Consider the following 19,182-nt stretch of genomic DNA (forward strand, 5'->3'; position numbering starts at 1 on the left):
CCTTTTGTGGCAGCATTGGCAAAGATACTCCCATCTTAGCAGAGGCAAAGCAGCTAAGATGTTATTAAGTGGAAATATCTTTTCAACCGATAGTGGAGAGAAGAAAACAGCCTGTGTGGTAGGGAGAAGCAACATTAAACACAGCAGGCTGAAGCTTTATTTTTGCAATTTCTTATCAGCCTCCAGTTTTCTCCACCACCCACGCTCTCTGTCATTCTTGGCTCCCGTTGTGTTTTTGGCCTTGCAGATGCTCGGTGTCTGACTCGTGTGTGAAGACTTCCCTCCCTTTGCCTGAGACTCTTGAGGTGTTTATGCTACGCAGCAATCGGGACAGTGCATGTTTTCAAATTGCTTCCCCTACCAACCTGCTAGCAGGCTCCTCTCTGCCTCTCCCGTCGCTGTGGGACCTGGGCCTGATTAGGGGAAGCTCGCTCTGACTTCTCGCCTCCAAGGCTGGGGGAGAGACTGCGTCTCACTCCTGCAGCAGTCAAAACGTGGGGCATGAATGTCCCCAGGACCTCACCGGGGAACGATCTGGCTTGGGCCTCTCCCTTGGAAGCAGGTTTCCTGGTTTCTAATCTGGAAGTCTGGTTCATGTTTGATGCTCCCAAATCTGCCAGATTCTCCTTCCTCGCAGCTTCTGCTGCCCTCCCTGCAAGAGGGTTGCGCTCAGCATCTGCAGGCATGGCCTTCGGTGGGGTCTGGCAGGGAGTGATCCAGCCTCTGCTCGAGGCAGTAGAAAGACTTCTCCGACCCTGAGAGGAACTAGGCCAGCACCTAGAGTTTGTTCCTCGGGTGGTCGTTCCCTGGACCCCCCCCAGAGAGTCATACTCAGCTCTGTCCGACAGCTCTGCAGAGCACAGCCATGCAGGTACAGGGAGAAGAGAGTCCGCGTTCCTAGGCAGGATTATACACGGGCAACGCGCAGTCTTCCATGACTAGAAGTTTATCGTAACCTCTAAGGGCAACATGCTTAGCAATTCATTTTGCCTGTTTTTTTCCAAGCGTCAGAAAGCAACATTAACTACAACTGCCAAGAAACCCCCAGTGAACAATTACCGAGAGCAGTGAAGAGCAAGTGTGCCCCCAGTTGGGAATAATTTACATGGAAATTGCCTGCTCTCACCTGGCAACATTCTGAATTATATTTTTAATGTTTGTGCATACATGCAAGAATAAGTGTCCTTGGTACAAAACACCTGCATAAAAATAATCCACCTCTCTGGCTGCTCCGGCTGATTACGAAGGGCTTCCCTGAAGATCCGCTGCAAAGAGAATGAGCAGCTTTGCACCAGGGCAAGGTAGACATCTTCCAGCAAAATAAATGCTGATTCCTCCAAAAGCAGCCATAGAATAGGTTGTTTGAGGAGGATTTTCTTTTTCAAAATGAGTTTGAATTTTGTAATTTGGCAGAACATCACACACCGACATTTTTAAAGGAGAAATGACTTTTCTCCTGGCTTTTTTTTTTTGCTTGGTTGTTGTTTAAAATACACACAAAATAATACAAATGAAATGAAACACTGACCCAATCCAAAAATATTTCTTCCCTCTCCCAAAATGTGTTTTGGATTTTCTTTTGAAAAAAATCAGAGGTTTTGACCTTCTCATCCTGAGCTGGGACAAGAAAATATTTTGAAATCTAAGAGCTCCCAGGCTGAAAAAAGTGTTTTCCCACCCAGTTCTTGCCACAACACCCCAGCACCTTGGCTCTGCTCTCTCCGAACACGATCCCACTGTCTCTGGGGCCAGCAGAAGTCTGTCTGGGGTGGGGTGGCTGGATACATACATTGCTTTGGTTTCCATAGCCCTGCATAACGTGTAGCAGTGTTTATTGAGAGAGTACTGTCTTTGGGCAGTTGAGAAGCTGGGCTGAGGCTGGGTATGTCTGTATTTTGCATCAGTTAACTGAGCACAGATCCTGCCCATTAGCTCTTTAAAGTGCAAGCACCTGCTATGGTAAATGGCCTCCTGTAATGGAAGCTTAAATCAACAGAGGGAGCAAAAATTATTCAGTTCACCCATGAACTTGTCTGAGTCAAAATTTGCCATTGCTTAGGGCTGCGCTGGGCTGCGTGCTTGGGAACAGGCAGAAGTGTGACCTCTCGGTTCAGCTGTTCCTGCTGTGAATCACCAGCTGAGATGAAGGTACAACCCCGGCATCCTTCCAGGCGTCTATAGGAGACTCACCTCGCACATCTATTCGTTTTTATTTTTGACTCTTTTTTGAGGGTTTATTTCCATTCTGCAGCCCTGGCAGGGTTTTGTATAGCATTCAAAATCCTTAGCATTTGGAAGCCTGTCACCTTTCTTTTTGACAGCACCTTGTTTAATAGACATTTTCTGTCTCATCCCTGTTTTTCCTTTCTGAGGCATTAGCTTCAGGCTTTTAATCTGCTGGTTTTCTGATTGAGCACAGTTTTGGGGGTGGTTTTTCTGGAATTGTCAGTTGCCATGGCAAAATATTCCTCCCGTCCTTGTGTCCCCATGGATGAACCAAATTAGACTGTGGATCAGTCTTTGGGAAGAGGCTCTGAAATGACTGAAAGCTAAAAGTTGGTCTCTCTCAATCGAGGAAGCCACATCGAGGAAGCCGTATTGGTTTAGTCTTTCAGGTAGGTATGTTTTTGTGGCTTAGTCCTTTTTGCCTTTTGTTTGCTGTACTGCAGATCCATCCGCTTAAATACGTGGTGTGTCTTAAATGCAGCATTATTAGCAATGTAAGCAGAAGAAATATTATGACAACACCTACTCTGTGCCGTATTCTTGTCAAAGAAATACAGCTGCTCGGTCGGAGGGTGGTGAGAGAGTCCTGACGCTGGTCTCTGCCCTTTGGGGAGTACCACCATATCTGCAGTGCAGGTAGCCAAGCAAGAGGCAATGCATGTAGGTTCTGTGGGTTTCTTGACATTTGTGTGGTTATCTTTGCCCTCCAGCTCATAAACTGGAAACTGGCACATTCTTTCTCACGTCTCTTTATTTTCTGTTTTGTTTTGTATCTTTTCGCGTTGCTGCTCAGGGAAATTTGTGCTGCGTTTGTGGAAGGTAACAGGACATAGAATGTTCTTCTTTGAAGATAGTCAGTGGGAAGGATGTGAAATGGAAAGATAAGCTTTTCATGGAGTAAAAAGCATTGCTTTAAGTAGGCTTTTCTCTTTTTTTTCTTTTTTAATTGGGAAAAAGGTCTGTGTAGAGCTGTAAAAGCTGATTGATAAAGGCAAGATTCCAGGTTATTATAAAACCATGGAGAGAAAGTCAACCACGAAGAGATGTTCTAGCTAAACAAAACCAGCTAAATCCCTCATTGCACAAGCAAAAGAAAAGGATTTGAGTGCTTCTTGTCTGCTTTTTAGCTCTCTGATCAAACTGCGAGCAGTGTATTTTATTAGAGGAGGTTTCTCTCATTCTTCAGAACAAAGGAACTGCATATACTGCTGGGAATATCCCCACTTACCGAAGAAAATTCCTCCATCGGTGAAATCCAGCAGGAATCATTTCTGTCATACAGCTGCCGATACACTGGCAGTAGTATTTTAGGCAGCAGTATTTTAGTTTTCGAATACTTGATTCAGTAGCCTAAAGGGTTGCCATCAAAATTACCCATGCAGTTGATCAGATTGCCCAACGCATTTCCTAGTTATGAAAGCTTCAGGACACCTTTTCCTCTTCCGTCTTACCACATTTCACACCCAGCCCTTGAAATGTCCAAAATCCCCCCCCAACTCTGCGGACTTTGGGCTACCCATTTCGGTGTCTCCCACCTCCAGGTTTTTCTGCTTCCCGCTGTGAGAAACCACCAATGCAAAGTGCTGCCCTGGAGTTAAATCTGAGAGGAGCTACTACGAGAGCAAACGGAGCTGTTTAAAATTAGACCATCGTACTCAGCTGGGCTCACAGAGCTAAAAATTAGATCTTGATTATCTCGTCTATTTTTAGAAGCTGGAGAAGGATCAAAATGCAATTTTTACATGCTACAGTGGAGCATTTATGTGATGGGTAGAGGCAGACTTTTCCAGCATGGCCACACATCTAGGCTATGCCAAGCAATTTGTAAGGGAAAAGGAAGAAAAAGTAGGCCAGCTTACAAGAGAGTATCGAGGAACCGCTCCTGCGGGATTTGTGCTGCACCGCCTCCAGCAGCTGAAATAACAGCATGAAATTGTGATTAAAAATTAAAAAGAGATATGGGCTATTTGACCTTCTTTTAATCAGGGACACGGAGGCCCTGTCCCGAGTCAGATGCCAGAGGATGGAGCTCCCGTCAAGACGTGGCACGCCAAGAAGGGGCTGCCGAAGAGGCCCCGGACGCGGTGGAGCAGGGATGCGGGTCCGTCTGTTCGGCGTGGCCCGGCAGACCCTGGACTCCTCTGCAAGCCCCGTGGGTGCTGCTGTGGCAGGGCAGATACGGGGCCACCTCCACATCAGGCGTTACACGGAAGTGAAGTGAGTCAGCCCTGCTCCAGGAGGTACAGTCTCAACAGCGGACAAGAAGGAAGGAAGCTGTCCACCGACTGTTACGTTTTCTGACTTTACAGAAACTCAGACAGGAGTAAGTGGCCCCCCAAGAGGCCTGGTTAATTGGCGTTTTGCTATTTGGCTCACCTTTTTACGCCGGTTGTTGCTGTAATCGCCCAGTTGACTGCAGTACCGTTTGGGGAACAGGCCATAAGATAGAGTAGCGTGTTTGGGTGGATGTGTACACTGGCTTCCAGGCGTGTTTGGGTACCTGGCAGTGTGATAAACTGCTAGCAAGGTTAAGTTGTAATAATAACGTAGCTATGGCAATGGTGATACGGAGCTGACGCAGATGCTGATGAGCGTTTTGTGTTGACAGCGTGAAACTGGCACCTTAGTGTCAAACCAGCGTGACTGGGGTGTGTTTGGGGAGGGAATGCGTGAAGCAGATGCAATAAGGTGAAAAAGGCACACCCACGAGAGCGATTCCCGGGAGCCTTTCCCAGGGCTGCGACAGCAAACAGTTTGGCTCTGCAAGACCTTTATTTCTTCTTGGCCATTAGAGGATAGTTAACCCAAAGCTGGAGAGTGGCTGGAGCGGGGAGAGGAGAAAGTTCTGTGCCCTTTGGTAGATGTAGTCCAAATAATGATACCATGCAGATGTATTGTAGAGTCATTTTTACAGAATAGTGTGATACTTATCTAAACTTTCTTGCCCCTGGCAAAAATTTATTCGTAACACCATATACGAAACCTGACCTCATTTAAAATGGGAGGATTTTTTCCACTGGTATATGCTGAATATGCTGCCACCTTCCCTCGTCAATAGAGAGGACGTGTTTGTCTTGTTTGGGTCACAGACAGAGGGACAGACAGAACCTCAAGTATTTTTATATATCCCCTCCCAGAAGTTTCCTGTATCAGTAACTGCTTTGTATTTATTATTGGCATACGCATGTTCAGAAAGTTATTTCTATTTGCTGCTCCAATGAGTTTTTCCCTACTGTGTCCTTGAAGGCTAATGTCACTGAGGAGGATTTGCTGAGGTAACTGGGGCATGTGTCTTTCGTCAGGAGAGGGACCATACGGTTGAAATGCCCTAAGGCATGCTGATGGAAAAGTCTAGTGCATGGGAGCTGTGAAGCTGTCCGGGCAGGGGTTTTTAGGGAACCGTTGAGAACTGTTGGTCAGATTCTTAGGTGGTGAAAATCAACCCAAGAGCATGAAAGAAATGAGCTTCTGTTCCTGCTAGCTTTTCTTTTCCCACCTTGTAAGCTCTGAAAACTGTTATGGTAGGAACCTGTACAGTGCCTCCTTTCAACTCTTACAGGTTCACCTTCTCCAGGGTCATCTTTGTTTTCTATGATTTCAGAACTTAAAATGGTCTGTAATATTTAGATCTCTAAAAATAGGTTTCTGCCGTAATTCATTGCATTCTAGACTAGTTTGTTTCTTTGCTCCGCAGGCTTCATGCTGCAGTCCTCGGAATATCTCAGAGACCAGTTTCATCGGCTTTTTTCTGTAGGCATTTCTGCTGCTGTTTGGCCTGTTGGCGCAAAATTACTGCAGTGGGTTCAGCCAAATGTCCGCCTGGTGCATTGTACAAGAGAGCTCACATCCAGGGTGATCTGAGACTGAACTGGGGACTCGTGTCCTACTTTTCCTTCACCATTCATGGTGCAGAACGGTGTCTGAGCGGGGTGCACGTGCAAAACTGAGCTCTGCACACTGCGGACACTGGTATGCAAAGGCAGCTTATCTAAAACAGAGAGAGAGAATGAGTGCAGTGATGAATGCGTTGGGAAGTGAGGGGAGGAGAATTCTTATAAGTCAGAGGAAATTAAATTTAAGGCTCCCAAAAGTTGCAAGGAAGAGGATAGGAAAGGTCCCTGAAGAGAGAGAAATTAAAGGTGGGGAGATTAAAGGAAAACCAACTGGGAGAAGTCTGAACTTGAATTAGGATGGCTTCTCCTTGTTCACCTGCTATTTATGGAGAACGGGTATTCTGGAAATATTTATCTAGCACCAGTAATCCCAAAGGATCCCATGCACCATACAACCTCCAGGCCAAATCTGGAAATCATTGCTGAATTCTAAGGCTCTCCTGTGCTGAAACTGCCATCAGTAACCATGGAAGAGGAATTTCCGAATTTGGTCTGACATATTTAAAGCCAGTGGCTAAAGTGAAAAGTAAATTTTCTTTTCCTTTTTCCATTTTCCATTTTCCTTTTTCCTTTTTTTTTTGCCAATACATGATAACAAAATTGAAACCAAAATGACGGTGGATAATTTGCTTCCTTTTTATGATCAGTTTTATCAGCAACAACCCAGAAACGTTAGACCCTCTGAGGATGCTGACCCTGTTGTTTTGGAGTCTCCAGGCGGTGTTTGCAAAGTGACTTCAATCCCACCCATAAAACCATGCGTTGCTTTTTCAGGATTGGGGTAAGCGACCTCTCCTGCCTGGCTGCCAGCCTGGCTGTGCATCTGGGCGGTCACACACCCGTTTTAAAGGCTCTGGGCCCAGGTACAATCTGCCCGTGGGTCGGGGCCGTGCGTTTCACTGCTTGTCTCCTGTCTCCGGAGCCGCAGGCTCGTCTCCTCTGGCAGCGCCACCGAGACCCTCGCAGCGGGACCCTTGCTGCCTGCCTGTGTGCTCCTCACACCTGGGGCTGCAGGACTGGGTAACCAGCTTCCCCTGCATCAGCAGAGGATTAAGGCTTTAAGAGTCTGTGAAAATCTGAGCTTAAACCAACAGTGTTTGCTGTGTTAAATTCTTGGCTTTTTGAAAGAGCTTGCACAGATGCTTCCAAGGAGAGATTTATAAGCTACTATAAACCCTGCAGAAAAGTGTGGAAGGAGACCTAAATAATGAATGAAGTCAGTATTTCATCATGTGTCTGAGATCTGATCCTTATGGAAATGAGTACTGCACAGTATTTTGTGAGGCTAATAGATAAATATTGCCTTTCATAAAATATTTGTTTACCTCTGAACCCTTGAGCGCGAAGATCAACAACCATGCCTTCATGAATCGTTCTCTGTGGGGTTTATCTAGCTTCAGGAGCTGCCACGGGTTTCCCATGTGGGAAGCTGTCAGCAAGTGAAAGTAAATCACTAGCTTTGCATTTCCCCAGTATTTTGGAATTTCAGTTTAAAACTTTCTGTTTGTCTCATTGCAAAACCAACTGTGAGATATTACTAGGGAAATCTAAAAGGGAGTTTTGTGCAGTGAACTCAAAGGGGTTTTCACCTGTCGGCTGGTACGTTGCATCGCCTGTCGAGAGAGCCTGAGTAATACCGCTCAGGTTACTGCGCTGGGACGAAACTTTGCTCTCTGGAGACAGCACTGTCCTGTGTCACGTCGTGGCACTCAAAGGGGACAGAGCACGCGCTGCCAGGAGTGACTGATGCCCTGCTGCTCTGCAAAGAAAAGTTTTAGCAGTGAAACGTACCGAATAACGCTGACTTACGTGCTTCATCAGACAAAACCCTAGGGCTGGGGAAAGTCCTGGATCACGTTCCGCATAATTTTTAGAACTGAGTATTTTTTCTCATGAAAAAAATTGTCAGATATTTCCTGACTTCGAGCCAGGGCATCGCTTGCTGTGCTGCTGAGTGACATAGTTTTCCTCTAGCTAGTACATAGCCTGTTTAGATGGAAAGCCTTTATGCAAAGAGATGATCTCTCATGGTTGTATTTGTATAGTGCCTGTCATGCGAGACTCTCCCTTCGCCCTCTTCCCTGGGGGAAAGGACCACTTCACCTTAGAGGGAAGACATGGAAAGGGGAAGAAACCAGCACTCTTAGCAGTGTATCCATACTTACTGTAGCAAATATTCATGTTTAGTTTGATGTGGTTATGTGCATTCTGCCTAGAGTCTGCCTTCAAGTGCAATGTCTTCTTTCCCATGAGGGAATATGAAGTTGCAGGGAGGAAGGACTCTCCCGGATCAGCTCCCGGGAGCTGGGGCGACGTTAGGACTCCCCGACTGCGCTTCGACTTGTCTCTGCGCCTGGCCTGCCCAGTCCGCTTCAGAGGCACGGCATCCTTTCTCGAGCGCCCGCTCCCTTCGTAGGCCGGGGCTGCCTTCGCCCTCCTGCCCCTCCCACAAGAGCTGGCGGGTAACAAGAACCACATGGACCACACACGCTTCTGTTGCCTGAGGTAATCCACCATCTGTAGCTGCTTCTCGGATGTTGTGGGGTCCCAGAGTCTTTCCTCACCCCCTGACAACCCACAGCCTCGCAGGAGCTCTTTTCTGATGGCATCTGAGCACTTCCATATTAACATGCTTATTGAGAAGGGAGAGGTGAGGGCAGGGGTCAGTGTTTAAGAACTCTTCATTATTTTAATTTTACCAAATTATAGGAATAGAATTTGAAAGGTAACTGGAGGTTGTTTCCTCTCTGCTGAAATGGTAGAGAAAGCCGTGTCACGTTTAGCACTGGGAGGCATCTTTCCAGGACCTCTTCTTCACAGCACCTAGGGCACTGCAGGCCCCTGGCCGGGTCCCCTGCGAGTCCCGGGGTGTCTTGGTAAGATTCGTCCAGCCCTGAGAATTTCATTTATACAAGTTGCTGTGTTTCAGTTTGCTGAGACGAATTAAAACATTTCTGTTTGGAGAAGGTCGTTGGCTGCAGTGCTGAGCCCTGCTCTGAGCTCTCGAGCCGTGGCTGGCGGCAGTATTCAGACGCTGCGCTGAGGAGTGAGAGGAGCGTGGGAGCCGGGGCCTCCACGCTGGGAGCCCCGCGGGTCCGTGCGCGACCCTTGCTGCATCTGTCGCAGCCAGCCCGGGCAGACTCATTCATCGAGGATGTTACTGGAAAACATTACTGGCAGCACGTTCAGTCCAGGGCACTCTTGAGTAGTGACCTTCACATGTTGTGAGGGATCCCCAAGCTCTGGGGAGAGCATGGGTACTGCACGCAGCAGATGTGGTTTGTCAAACAGAGCAATTCCCAGGCGTCGTAGCTGTTTAAGACGTGCAAGGGAACCTCTTCTTCCTGCCCCAGGACACCGTGAAAGAAGCAGAAAGTTGAGTGGAGCCTGAGTCCTTCCCCAAAGCTATGTGAAGATGTGGAAACAGGGATTTAGAGGTTAGAAATCCATGATGGTCATATCTTACTAAAGTCAACAGAGAGCTACTGGCAGAGCCCAGGCCTGTTCTGCCAGTGCTGCAAGGTCTGGGTTTGTTCCTGTGTTTTGTGTGCAGTGCTTACAGAGTGCCCCTGTAGGTGCTTAGAGCAGGAATTGGTGGCAGCGTGGTGTCCCTCTGGTCATAGGAGGACATGGGGACAATGTTCCCCCGTCACTCTGGTCGTAGGAGGACATGGGGACAGTGTTGCCCTCACCTCCAGGCAGCATTGTTCCTTCAGCTGTTCTAAGTCTCCCACCTCTTTCCACGTTGCAGCCAGCTGGGACTTGGGTCGTGACTGTGCCCCACGGAAGAAGTCCTGCCTGGGTCTGTGGCACTTCCAGCCCCTTGGCGTGGGGGTTTCCAGCCTGCTGCAGCTACTCTTAACACAGCTGCTGGGAAGAAATCGTCATTGGCTTCATTTCCTTGTAATAATGTATATTCAGAAATGTGCAGCACCAGGGCCATCGACAATACTGCTGATTACTTCACATCACTATTTAATTAGGATGAAAGACAAGGGATGAGCAAGCAGAGATTTTACACTTGGAGAAGAAATTGATTTCTGGAACAATCAGGCTGCTGGCTCGGGCAGACTGCTCTTCAAAAGGAGAGAGGTTTGGGCTGACCTAAATCAAGGAGCTTCTTGTGCAAAAATTTTCTTCTCTGCCTCTGATTGAAGAGACCCAACAATGGGGCAAAAAATTGATCCTCTCTTAAATTCCGAGCAGTGCTTTGGGGAAGGAGGTGGGGAAGCCTGGCGTTCCCAGTGCCCCAGCAGGACAGCACCGAAAGGCCTTGCCGGCGCTGCACCTTTTCCAATACGCAGGACCACTCTTGCTATAGCGATGGATTTCTCTTCTTTTGCCAATGTAGAATCCATTCCTTGTATAAATGTGAACATTATGTAAAAGGCAGGAGAAAATCGATGTGATGGCACCTCAGAAAGGTCTCGATAATGATGCTCTTCTCACAATTTTGCTCACGCTCATGAGCTTTACTGGAGAGTTGTACGTTTCTCCTAAAGCTAAGAGTTTTCTCAGCAGCCTTCTGAAAATGTTACGCAAATTGAGGAAGGTGTCTTGCCTCATAGAGCAGATTGGCCCCTGCTGTCTGGTGCTCTGTATTTGGGTCCCTCATGTCATCCAGGCTGGCGGCATCACACCCAGCTTCTGCCAGGCTGCCAACAGCCCATATGCACGGGCTGGGCCCTGCTGCGTGAGGCGACGTGTCTCGCGGGTCTTCCTCACAGTTAAGCTGAACCAGAGGTTATGTTTTTCCTGGGAGGTCTACACTTGTCGAGGAAGTTTCTCTACAGTTATATTTATACCCGGGATTATAATAGAAATGAAAGGCTGGTTTCTGTGATTGTCTGAGCCTGCTGCTGCATCACGTGGTGCTTGAGGAGCTCTGGACACAGAACCAGGAGAGAAGACAGCTGAACTGAATCCCATGTTGCTACAAACCTCCTCTCATTTTGGGCAGGGCAGCTGGGCCATACCCTCCATCGTACCATATCATCCTCCCGACCGGTAAAATGAGGGTAAAGCTACTTGCTGTGGCTGTTTGGCCGGCAAGCTGGCCGCAGAGCGCGTTCCCCTGGCTGCGTGCAGGCTGTGCTGGGCAGAACGGCCCCCTCCTCTCCTTGCGTCGAGCGGCTCCGGGGAGCTGTGCTGTATTAACACGTTGTGCTCCCTCGGGCCGAGAACTGCAGCCGTGTCCCTCTGCAAACAACTCTGAACGTGTCCCTCCGCAAACAACTCTGAACGGGCGTGACAGTTAAATAGTTGACCCGGCCGCCTGGCTGTTAAGAAATGAAGTGAGACTCAAACGGGCGTTCCGTGAAGTTTCGATAGCCCTGCCACTCCGCCGGCATCGTTCATGGCCGTGGCCGGCGCTCAAGCTTCCTGCCTAGTGGGGCGTCTGCGTGAAGGCATCGGCTCAGAAACCGTGTCAACAGCACCGTGGGTCAGACAAGGTCATATTGTTAGGCACCTTTGAAACCACAGTCAGGCTGCACTTCTCAGCCCAGCGTGCAGCAATCATTAGTCACCCTGCATAATCTTCTTGACCTATTTTTTTTCCCCTCTTTCACACTGGTCACACTGGAAATACTGTCTAGAGTCAGCTGGGCTCACATGGAGTTGTAAATTGGGAGCTGTCTAGCTAAGGGGTAACACAGAGGCAAAGTTCAACTCTGTGCTCGGCACTTGGGCTGCTCCGGGAGAGGGGCGGCTGGGCGGCCCTGGGCCACCCATGTTCACGGGGGCATTATTCCTATTGCTTCCAAAGGGGCTGAGCACCTGGGTGCTTTTGTTGATCTGCACTTAAGGACTTGGCAGGATCTGGCCCCAGCAGAAGAGCGTGAATGTGAGAAGTGCTGATGGCATTCGCCTGCAGCAGCAGGGAGAGGCTAGTTCAAAGAGTGGATGCGACAGCCAAGGCCTGCCCCCACCTCTCCGTCCCGGAGGGCTGGCTTAGCACGGCCTTGGTCACAAGGGGATTTGTAAAGGTGCTACCGCCCGGAGTCTTCCTCCGAGGCTGCTGCAAAGGATGTGCGAAGCAGCATAGCTCAAGGGCTGTGCACTGAGACTCCGTCATTCACCATCCTCTTGCAGCAGCCCTGAGGCTGCTCTCGGTTACATGGGAGGGACAGGGGTAGGGTGGCCCTCACAGGTGGTGAGATGTGGAAATGATCTGCAAATGCTGTTTGTAAAGAGGTTTGTTACTTCTGAGGCAGTTATTCTGCATACCAGGTATCTGCGAAATTCCTGGAGGAGGAAGGCACAGATATGTAGAGGAGGTAGTTAGCATAATAACTATCTACAATACTTACGCCATTATCACACTATCAAAGCGCTTCACAGGCTTTAATGAATTCCTCTCCCACTTCTCCGGGAGCTAGGAAATTGTTAGTCATCCAAGAGTACGGAGGTAAATTGAGCTATCCAGTGGTGAGGCCCCGATCTGCCAGGGTGGCAGTCAGAGCCGTTCCCAGAAGAGCCAGGTGACTACGGACCACTGCGGTCCCCAGAGACGTCCGTCATGGGGTGGGGACTCAGAGCTGTGCCTCAGCTGGTGCCCTGTCTGCTGGCCCAGCTTTCATGTCTGAGCACATATAAAATAATAACTCAGCAGCTCTCACGCTTGTGCTTGTAGGTGGAACTAGATACTGAGGTTCGTGGGCTGATATTTTTCCCGAATGCTTTTCCCCGCTCCTCTGCTCTGCCCGAAGCACGGCAGAGCGCCAATGTGCTGCCTCGCCTCGCCGGGGCGGACGAGCCAGGCTCGGGCTGTAACGGTGCTGAAGGCCTGCTGCTGCCTCCGTTTAGGTTAGGAAGCTGCTAGCCTAGCAAGATTGGTGGGTGTCAAATTTACTTCTACTTTATGGAAACAGTCAGGGAGGCCATTGCGAGTTTGCTGCGCCTTTGCACAAACTGGCACGTTCCAACTATCCAGACGAGGCCATATGCTGCTAGACGGAGCTAGTGCTGTGAATCCTGCCTCTCCTTCCTGCCTTGTCTTGGAGTTTCGGGGCCCAGAGGTACCTAAGCTGTGCTCCTCCAGCTCCTCCAGGCAGCTATAAAAACCTACAGGGCTTGATTTGGAGCTGATGGTCACAAATTGTGGTGCCTGCGCTGCAGCATACAGGTGGCCAGAAATTGCCTCTCTGCCCTGAAAGGCTGTGTGCTTGGGGGCAGAGGCGGTGCATTCAGTGGGTTTGAAGGATGGTACACGTAAGATGTTATTTGGTTCTTGCAGTTTGTGAAGTTGTTTCCTGGGCTGGTTTTGGCCTGCAGGACTGGGCTGTGTCAGTCTGCCCCGCGTATTTCCAGCTCCATTAAATGCCCGGGTGCTGAGCACTGCTGTCTGTGCTCTTGTGCTGCTCTTTTCTGTGCGGATTTAGGGCAGAAGTGCTTTGTGCTGTCTTCATCATCTTATAAGGAGCAAGGAAGAAATGCAGTGTATTCCCTAGATGCCAGGATAATCGTATCTTGACAGCATACTAATTAATCATCTCGTAATCAGGTAATTGCTTCCCATGTAGCTGTCTAATTACCATTTAGTAGCCCAGACCACAGCCTGCACATAGCTGATATTTTCAAGTGAGGGTTTCTAGAAGAGAAACGCGGTGGGCCACGACTCCTGCTGTAACTCAGCTGTCTACCTTGAGTTACTCGGGGTTTCCTTTGGTCTGCCGGCTCTTTTAATCTGCTGAACCACGCAGCAGCCCTAATTATTGCCGTGTTGACATCAGGAGCAGAGTACAACCGGTTCCGTTGCTCGGTGTGATGGACTTAGTTGGTATCCTGCAGCTGTTGATGTGCTCGTAAGTATACCCATATGCTGGCTCCATGTGAGCTCTTATTAACCTAGCAGATTATAAGGCCTAACGAGCTTGGGCCATACTTCTGGAATCAATGTACATTGTGCTCTTAACCGGCACGGTTATATATTAGAGCATGCCGGATCTCTCTGTGGTGGAGGAGAGATTTCCCTGTAAACCAGGGAAGGCTGCAGAGATAAAAATTACGCTCTTCGGTCAAGGCTTGTTTGAAATTCATACCTTGAGCCTGCCTTCATCCCTCTGTGCAGCTAATTTACTTCTGGCTTAGTTAGGTTCCCCAGTGGTGTGTGCGGGCGAGACCAAAGTGAGTCCCATCCCCCAACACATTTGGATTCATTAGACAGTTTTAAGCACATTTGGCAGAGTCGCAGGGACCTCAACAATGTTAAACTCTTATGTTTCATGAAAGTAGGCTTTTGTATGGGTATGGTTAAAGCACAACAGGCCCTCATTTGTGTGACTTTCCCAGTGTAAAGTTTATTTAATACACTAGCGCTATACATTAACATTAAATATGTGCCACAATATCTGTGTCAAGACTGTGAGGCTAATCCTCAGGACAGCAGGGCCCGGCCCAGAGGGCACGCGTTACACCCGCCACAGCGTTGGCATGGGCAGGCAAATGAGTTATTATCTCTGAACTTTATTAAAGCTGGGAACACTCTGTGGCCCTTACAAAGCGGTAACTTTGTATCTCAGTGTCGGATTTACCCCAGATGAGTTGCAACAGTATTCTTGTGCTTTCCAATGCTCGGACGTACCCAGCTGCCCCCGTATGTGTGTGCTACATGCTCAGGCCTTCAGCTTCGCGTCTCTGTTCACGCGTCCAGACCGTCCGACCCTTGCCCAGCCTCCGAACGGCCTTGCAGGCTCCCTGAGGAGCTGGCGTGCGTTTGGTTTCCCTTGGCTCGTTGTCCCCATTACCGATCTTCGCAGCGCTGAAGAGTGCCGCTGTTGACCTCCGAGCGCGCCGAGGGGCCTGGCGGTGCTCCGGACACAAAAGCAGGGATCGTGTGCCAGCTCCGCTGTCAGCCGCTGGCCACGCCGAGCCGAGCCTCTCCCCCGAGACGCGAGCTGGAGACCACATGGACAGCAGGGGCTCTTGGAGAATGTGCTGAAAGAAAAGCAGCTAAAAATAGTCTTTCAGGCTAACTGCATTGGCTGGAAAAGTAACAAGCAGAAGTTCCTGCAAGAAAATCCCCAAAAGAGGAAGCTACGGTTTGTGAAGCAATCATGCAAACTGGAGGCGAGCGAAATCCTCCCGTGAAGATCGGCCACGCCAGCCCCTTTCTGGGGAGACCTCACGCACCGCCCTGCGTCCGCCCTGGCCGCTGGTGCTGGGGCTCAAGCCAAGCACCTTCTCACCGGCACAGCTTGCCGTTAAGTCCTGCTCAGGAGACGCCGATCCCTGGTATTTCCCTCTTCCTCCCTCTGGTCCCAGCAGTTCCCAAGTACCAGAAGCACGGCAAGATAGGGAAGCATTTTACGGAGCAGATTTTTTCTTTGCATCCCTCCTCCCAGCGCACATGCTGAAAGCCCCTTGCCCTCCCTTTGCCGCTCATGCGCTGCTGTTTGCCAGCTATAATCTGCTGCTGTGGGTTACCATAGCTATTTCCAACGCAGCGTTTAATCCTAAATTGAAAAGTCTTTGTGAGCTGAGGCCTCAGTGTCGTGCAGTGAATATCTTAGATGCAGAGAGGGATCAAGGTGGCTTCTTAGTTACCGGTAGTTAACGCAACCCATTGTGCTCGGTTTAATTGCCTTTTATACGTGCCTTTGTGTCTCCTGCTAGGACGGGGGATCTGGAAAGAAGGTGGCTTATAAAGAGCAGCAGTGCTGCAGCACCAGCAGCAGCGGCAGCCGTAGCGCTCTCCGGCAGGCCCCGAGGAGCCGGCCCAGGCCGTTCGGCCGCACAATGCCGGGCCACCAAGGCAGCGGCCCCGCCGGCGGCCTTGCTAGGTGGGAGCAGCAGATCGCAGATGCCCGAGGGGGTCAGCCCCAAAGCCGGAGGGAGCGGGTACGACCGATGCACGGCGGGGCCGAGCCGGGGCCTCAGTGCCGCTGCCGCCCCTCGCCCTGGTGCTGCAGGGCCGGGAGCAACGTGCCTCCCGGGCTCCTCCAGCGACCCGTTCTCTGGTGGCTTCTCTGTCGGAGACACTGCCAAGCCCAGTGACACAGTTCAGCAAACTGTTTTCTGTCAGAGCTGAAATGGCCTCAAAATAGTGATTTTTGACAACCTCTTGGCTTGGGAGGAAGGAAATGGTACCTCAGTGTGAGAGCACCTCCCCTTGGCACCTCTCCGAGCGGGGTGTCTCCATGTCCTCCTGACCGGCTTTTTAACAAGTTTGCTTAATCTCATGAACTTTTAAGAAATTTTAAGAAACTGATTGACCCCAATTAAAAAAAAAATCTTTTAGCGAGAGTTTTCGCGTTTTATTTTAACTCTTTTTCAGAGTATCCGAGTCTCTCTCAGAACACGTATTTTTCAGCCTGAGGCTGGTCAAAGACTGGGCAACTCTCTAGTTAGAGCAATCTAGGGACGTAACAGGATCGGTATTTCATCAGAAATTGTTCTTTTCCACGCAGAAGAACGGCTAACGGGTGAGGGTGTGCTGCTCGCTGCTAACAACGCGTTTAGTTTATCCCCGCGTGTTTAGAAGAATGTGACAAGAGCCCCAAGACATCTTGCAGCAAAGAAACACATCGCTTGGCATTTTTACAGCACACTGAGGCTTTTCTGGGTTACACATGTCAAAGCTAAGGAGTGGGTGTAACTTCCATTACCCACCAGAGAGGAAACAGAAGGAAGCGGTCTGATAAAATCACAGTGTTTTATTAGGCAAATTTTCCCATGTAAGGCTAAAAGATTGCTGCCTGCTGAATTTATTCCAGCTTCAGGCCTGCTTTTTAAAAAGCTTAAACTACGAAGAGATAAGGAGTTAATTTACCTTCTCAGATTTAGAGCTTCTGAAAGATTCATGGAACTGGTGAGTGCGGGAGATACATTTTTAATCAAGCTCAGCTTATTTAATTGCAGCCTTAGCCGGTCTCCGCTGCGGAGCCGCCTCGCTCCCGGCCCCGCCGCTGCACAGCCCAGGGCTCAGCCCCGCTGCAGCACCAGGGCAGGCACGGGGGCAGCTTTTCCTCTTCTTTCGGGTGCCAACGGGGGTGTGAAGGAGGGGGAAACCCACGTGCAAAGCCAAGGTGTCTTGCCTTGGTGCTTCCCTGACCTTGCCGCCTCCTTCCCTTTCCTGCCTCCCCTACGACACTGTTCCAGCTCAGGAGCTGAGGCCCTGCTGCGGAGATGTGTTTAGCCTGCTTTGGCCCCGCTGCGTGTGACACGTGTGCACACGTGCTCTTGTGCGAGGAGTTCATTTTAGATCGCTTGCAGGCACATAGTGATAGCTGCAGGAGGAAAGCAGATGATCAAAGTGTATCTTCTCTGAAAACACGGATCTTTGAAATGCCTTTGACCTTTCCCGCTTTCAGAACAGTCCTCATCAACAAAATTAAGTGTCAAAATTTTCGTTGTTGCAGAAATTTGAGTGTTAGAAGTACTGGAGGTAAAATAAGCAGGGTTCAGTTATTCTTCCTGTAACATTATAACACAGTCATAAAAACGATATGCCCCTATCAGGAGTGATGGTGCCTAAATGTAGATATCTTCAGGGATATTCAATGCGATGGGAGCTCATATTGTTTCAGTCTGAAGTTAAACTTTATCTAGTTTATGATTAACTAATAGGAAAGGGCAGGAAATGGCATTTCCATCCCATTAAAGATTGAAACATATTGAAAAATGTTCCCTATGCTGACTCAAGACAAGAAATCATTCTCAGAAGCATTTGTGATCCATAGGGAAAAAAAACAAAAATGTAGAAATAATCTGTCAGATCAGTCATTCTGATAACTTTGAAATACTTTGATCTGACTTCCATAATGTAAGCATTTTTATTATAATCAGTTTACCTGTAGAAACAATGATTAAGGTCAAATGAGAAAGCTGGAACATACTCAGAATTGACTGTAACACAAGAGCAATGGGAAGAGGGATTCTTGAACGCCTACTCATTTTTGGGGGGTTTGCACAGGTCTCCATGAGCTGTGAGAACTTTTTCCATCTTAGCACCAGAAAGAAATGGGATAACCAGTACCACAAAGCTGAAGAGTTACTACTTTATAAAAGGGACCACAAATTCAGAAGGGTAGGAGCCCAAATGGCACCACTGCACTGCTTTGAGAGGTGGTAGGGAGGCAGTATTTTTTCAGATAGGCAGTTTGGCTTCTGCTGCTCTTGAGACTTTTGTCTTCCTCTCATTCGGCTATTTCTTGCTCTCTGCAGCTTCGTATATCTCTTACTTTGCACTGTGAGATCTTTGGGATGGTGTTTGTGTGTTTGTGTGGCACCTGGCACCGTGCAACCCGTCTGTCTAGGATGTGTTGCCGTAATGCAAACATTTATTCACGTGCTTTACTGCAGCGGCTGATTTTATGATGTCTCTGTTTCCGGATGGCAGGAATCATGCAAATGCAAGTCATAAAATCTTGGCATAGTTGATTCTTATGGCTGTTTAGAAATAACCAATTCCACTGCAGACTTCAGCACCAAAGCTGAAGGCAGACTTCAGTCCTGCTGCAGTTTCTGCAGTCTCCAAGCCGCTCCAAGCAGGGCGTGGGAGGCAGAAAACCGATTTCTTCCAAAAGTGAGGCTAAAGTGAAGAGCTGGTTACAATTCCAGCTCGAAAATGTGTTCCTAAGCAATATTCAAACCGGGGAAAGCACTGCACGGCAGCTTAGCTTCACCCGCATCCAGGAGAGCGGGGCCATCCCGGGGGCGATGCCTGCGGTGGCCCTGGACAAGCGGTTGATTGGGAACGCCTGCGGCCGGGGAGACGAGGCTTCGCTTCGCGGGCCGCCCCGTCTCTTGGCAACGGTATGCGGAGAGCCCCGGCACGCCGGCACGCAGGCTGCTCCGCGGCCCCGGCACCCAGGTGGCTCGGCTGCAGGCAGGGCGGCCCCGGAGACCCGCAGCTCCGTGCATGGACCTCGGCAGCCCTCTCGGTAAGTGCGTGTCTTTACCTTGAGGAATGGTGAGTTTTCCTCCCCAGGAGCTGCCTTTTGTTGAGCGTGTTGTGGATCAGGAATGCAAATCGGGCTAAAAGCCCCTGTATGCACAAGTCTGCTTCCAATTAGCGTGAAACCGCTGCAACCAGCCGTTAACGGAGCAGCGGAAGACGGAG

General features: G+C 49.4%; 1 protein-coding gene across 3 annotated transcripts in view; it reads left to right on the forward strand.

Moving 5' to 3' along the window:
* The window catches only part of RAB11FIP4 (RAB11 family interacting protein 4), a 120,336-nt gene that overhangs the window by 63,000 nt on the left and 38,154 nt on the right, over positions 1 to 19,182 (forward strand). Inside the window, exon 1 of one of the 3 annotated variants that reach the window (XM_026099081.2) lies at positions 18,863 to 19,003. The exons of the other annotated variants lie outside the window; for them this stretch is intronic. Within the exon in view, the coding sequence (XP_025954866.2) occupies positions 18,878 to 19,003 (126 nt within the window). The 5' untranslated portion in view covers positions 18,863 to 18,877. Of the gene's footprint in view, positions 1 to 18,862; positions 19,004 to 19,182 lie in introns of those variants that run through there. 3 annotated transcript variants of the gene reach the window in all.

Source organism: Dromaius novaehollandiae, chromosome 18, assembly GCF_036370855.1.
Source record: "Dromaius novaehollandiae isolate bDroNov1 chromosome 18, bDroNov1.hap1, whole genome shotgun sequence".
NCBI classification, from domain to species: Eukaryota; Metazoa; Chordata; class Aves; order Casuariiformes; family Dromaiidae; genus Dromaius; species Dromaius novaehollandiae.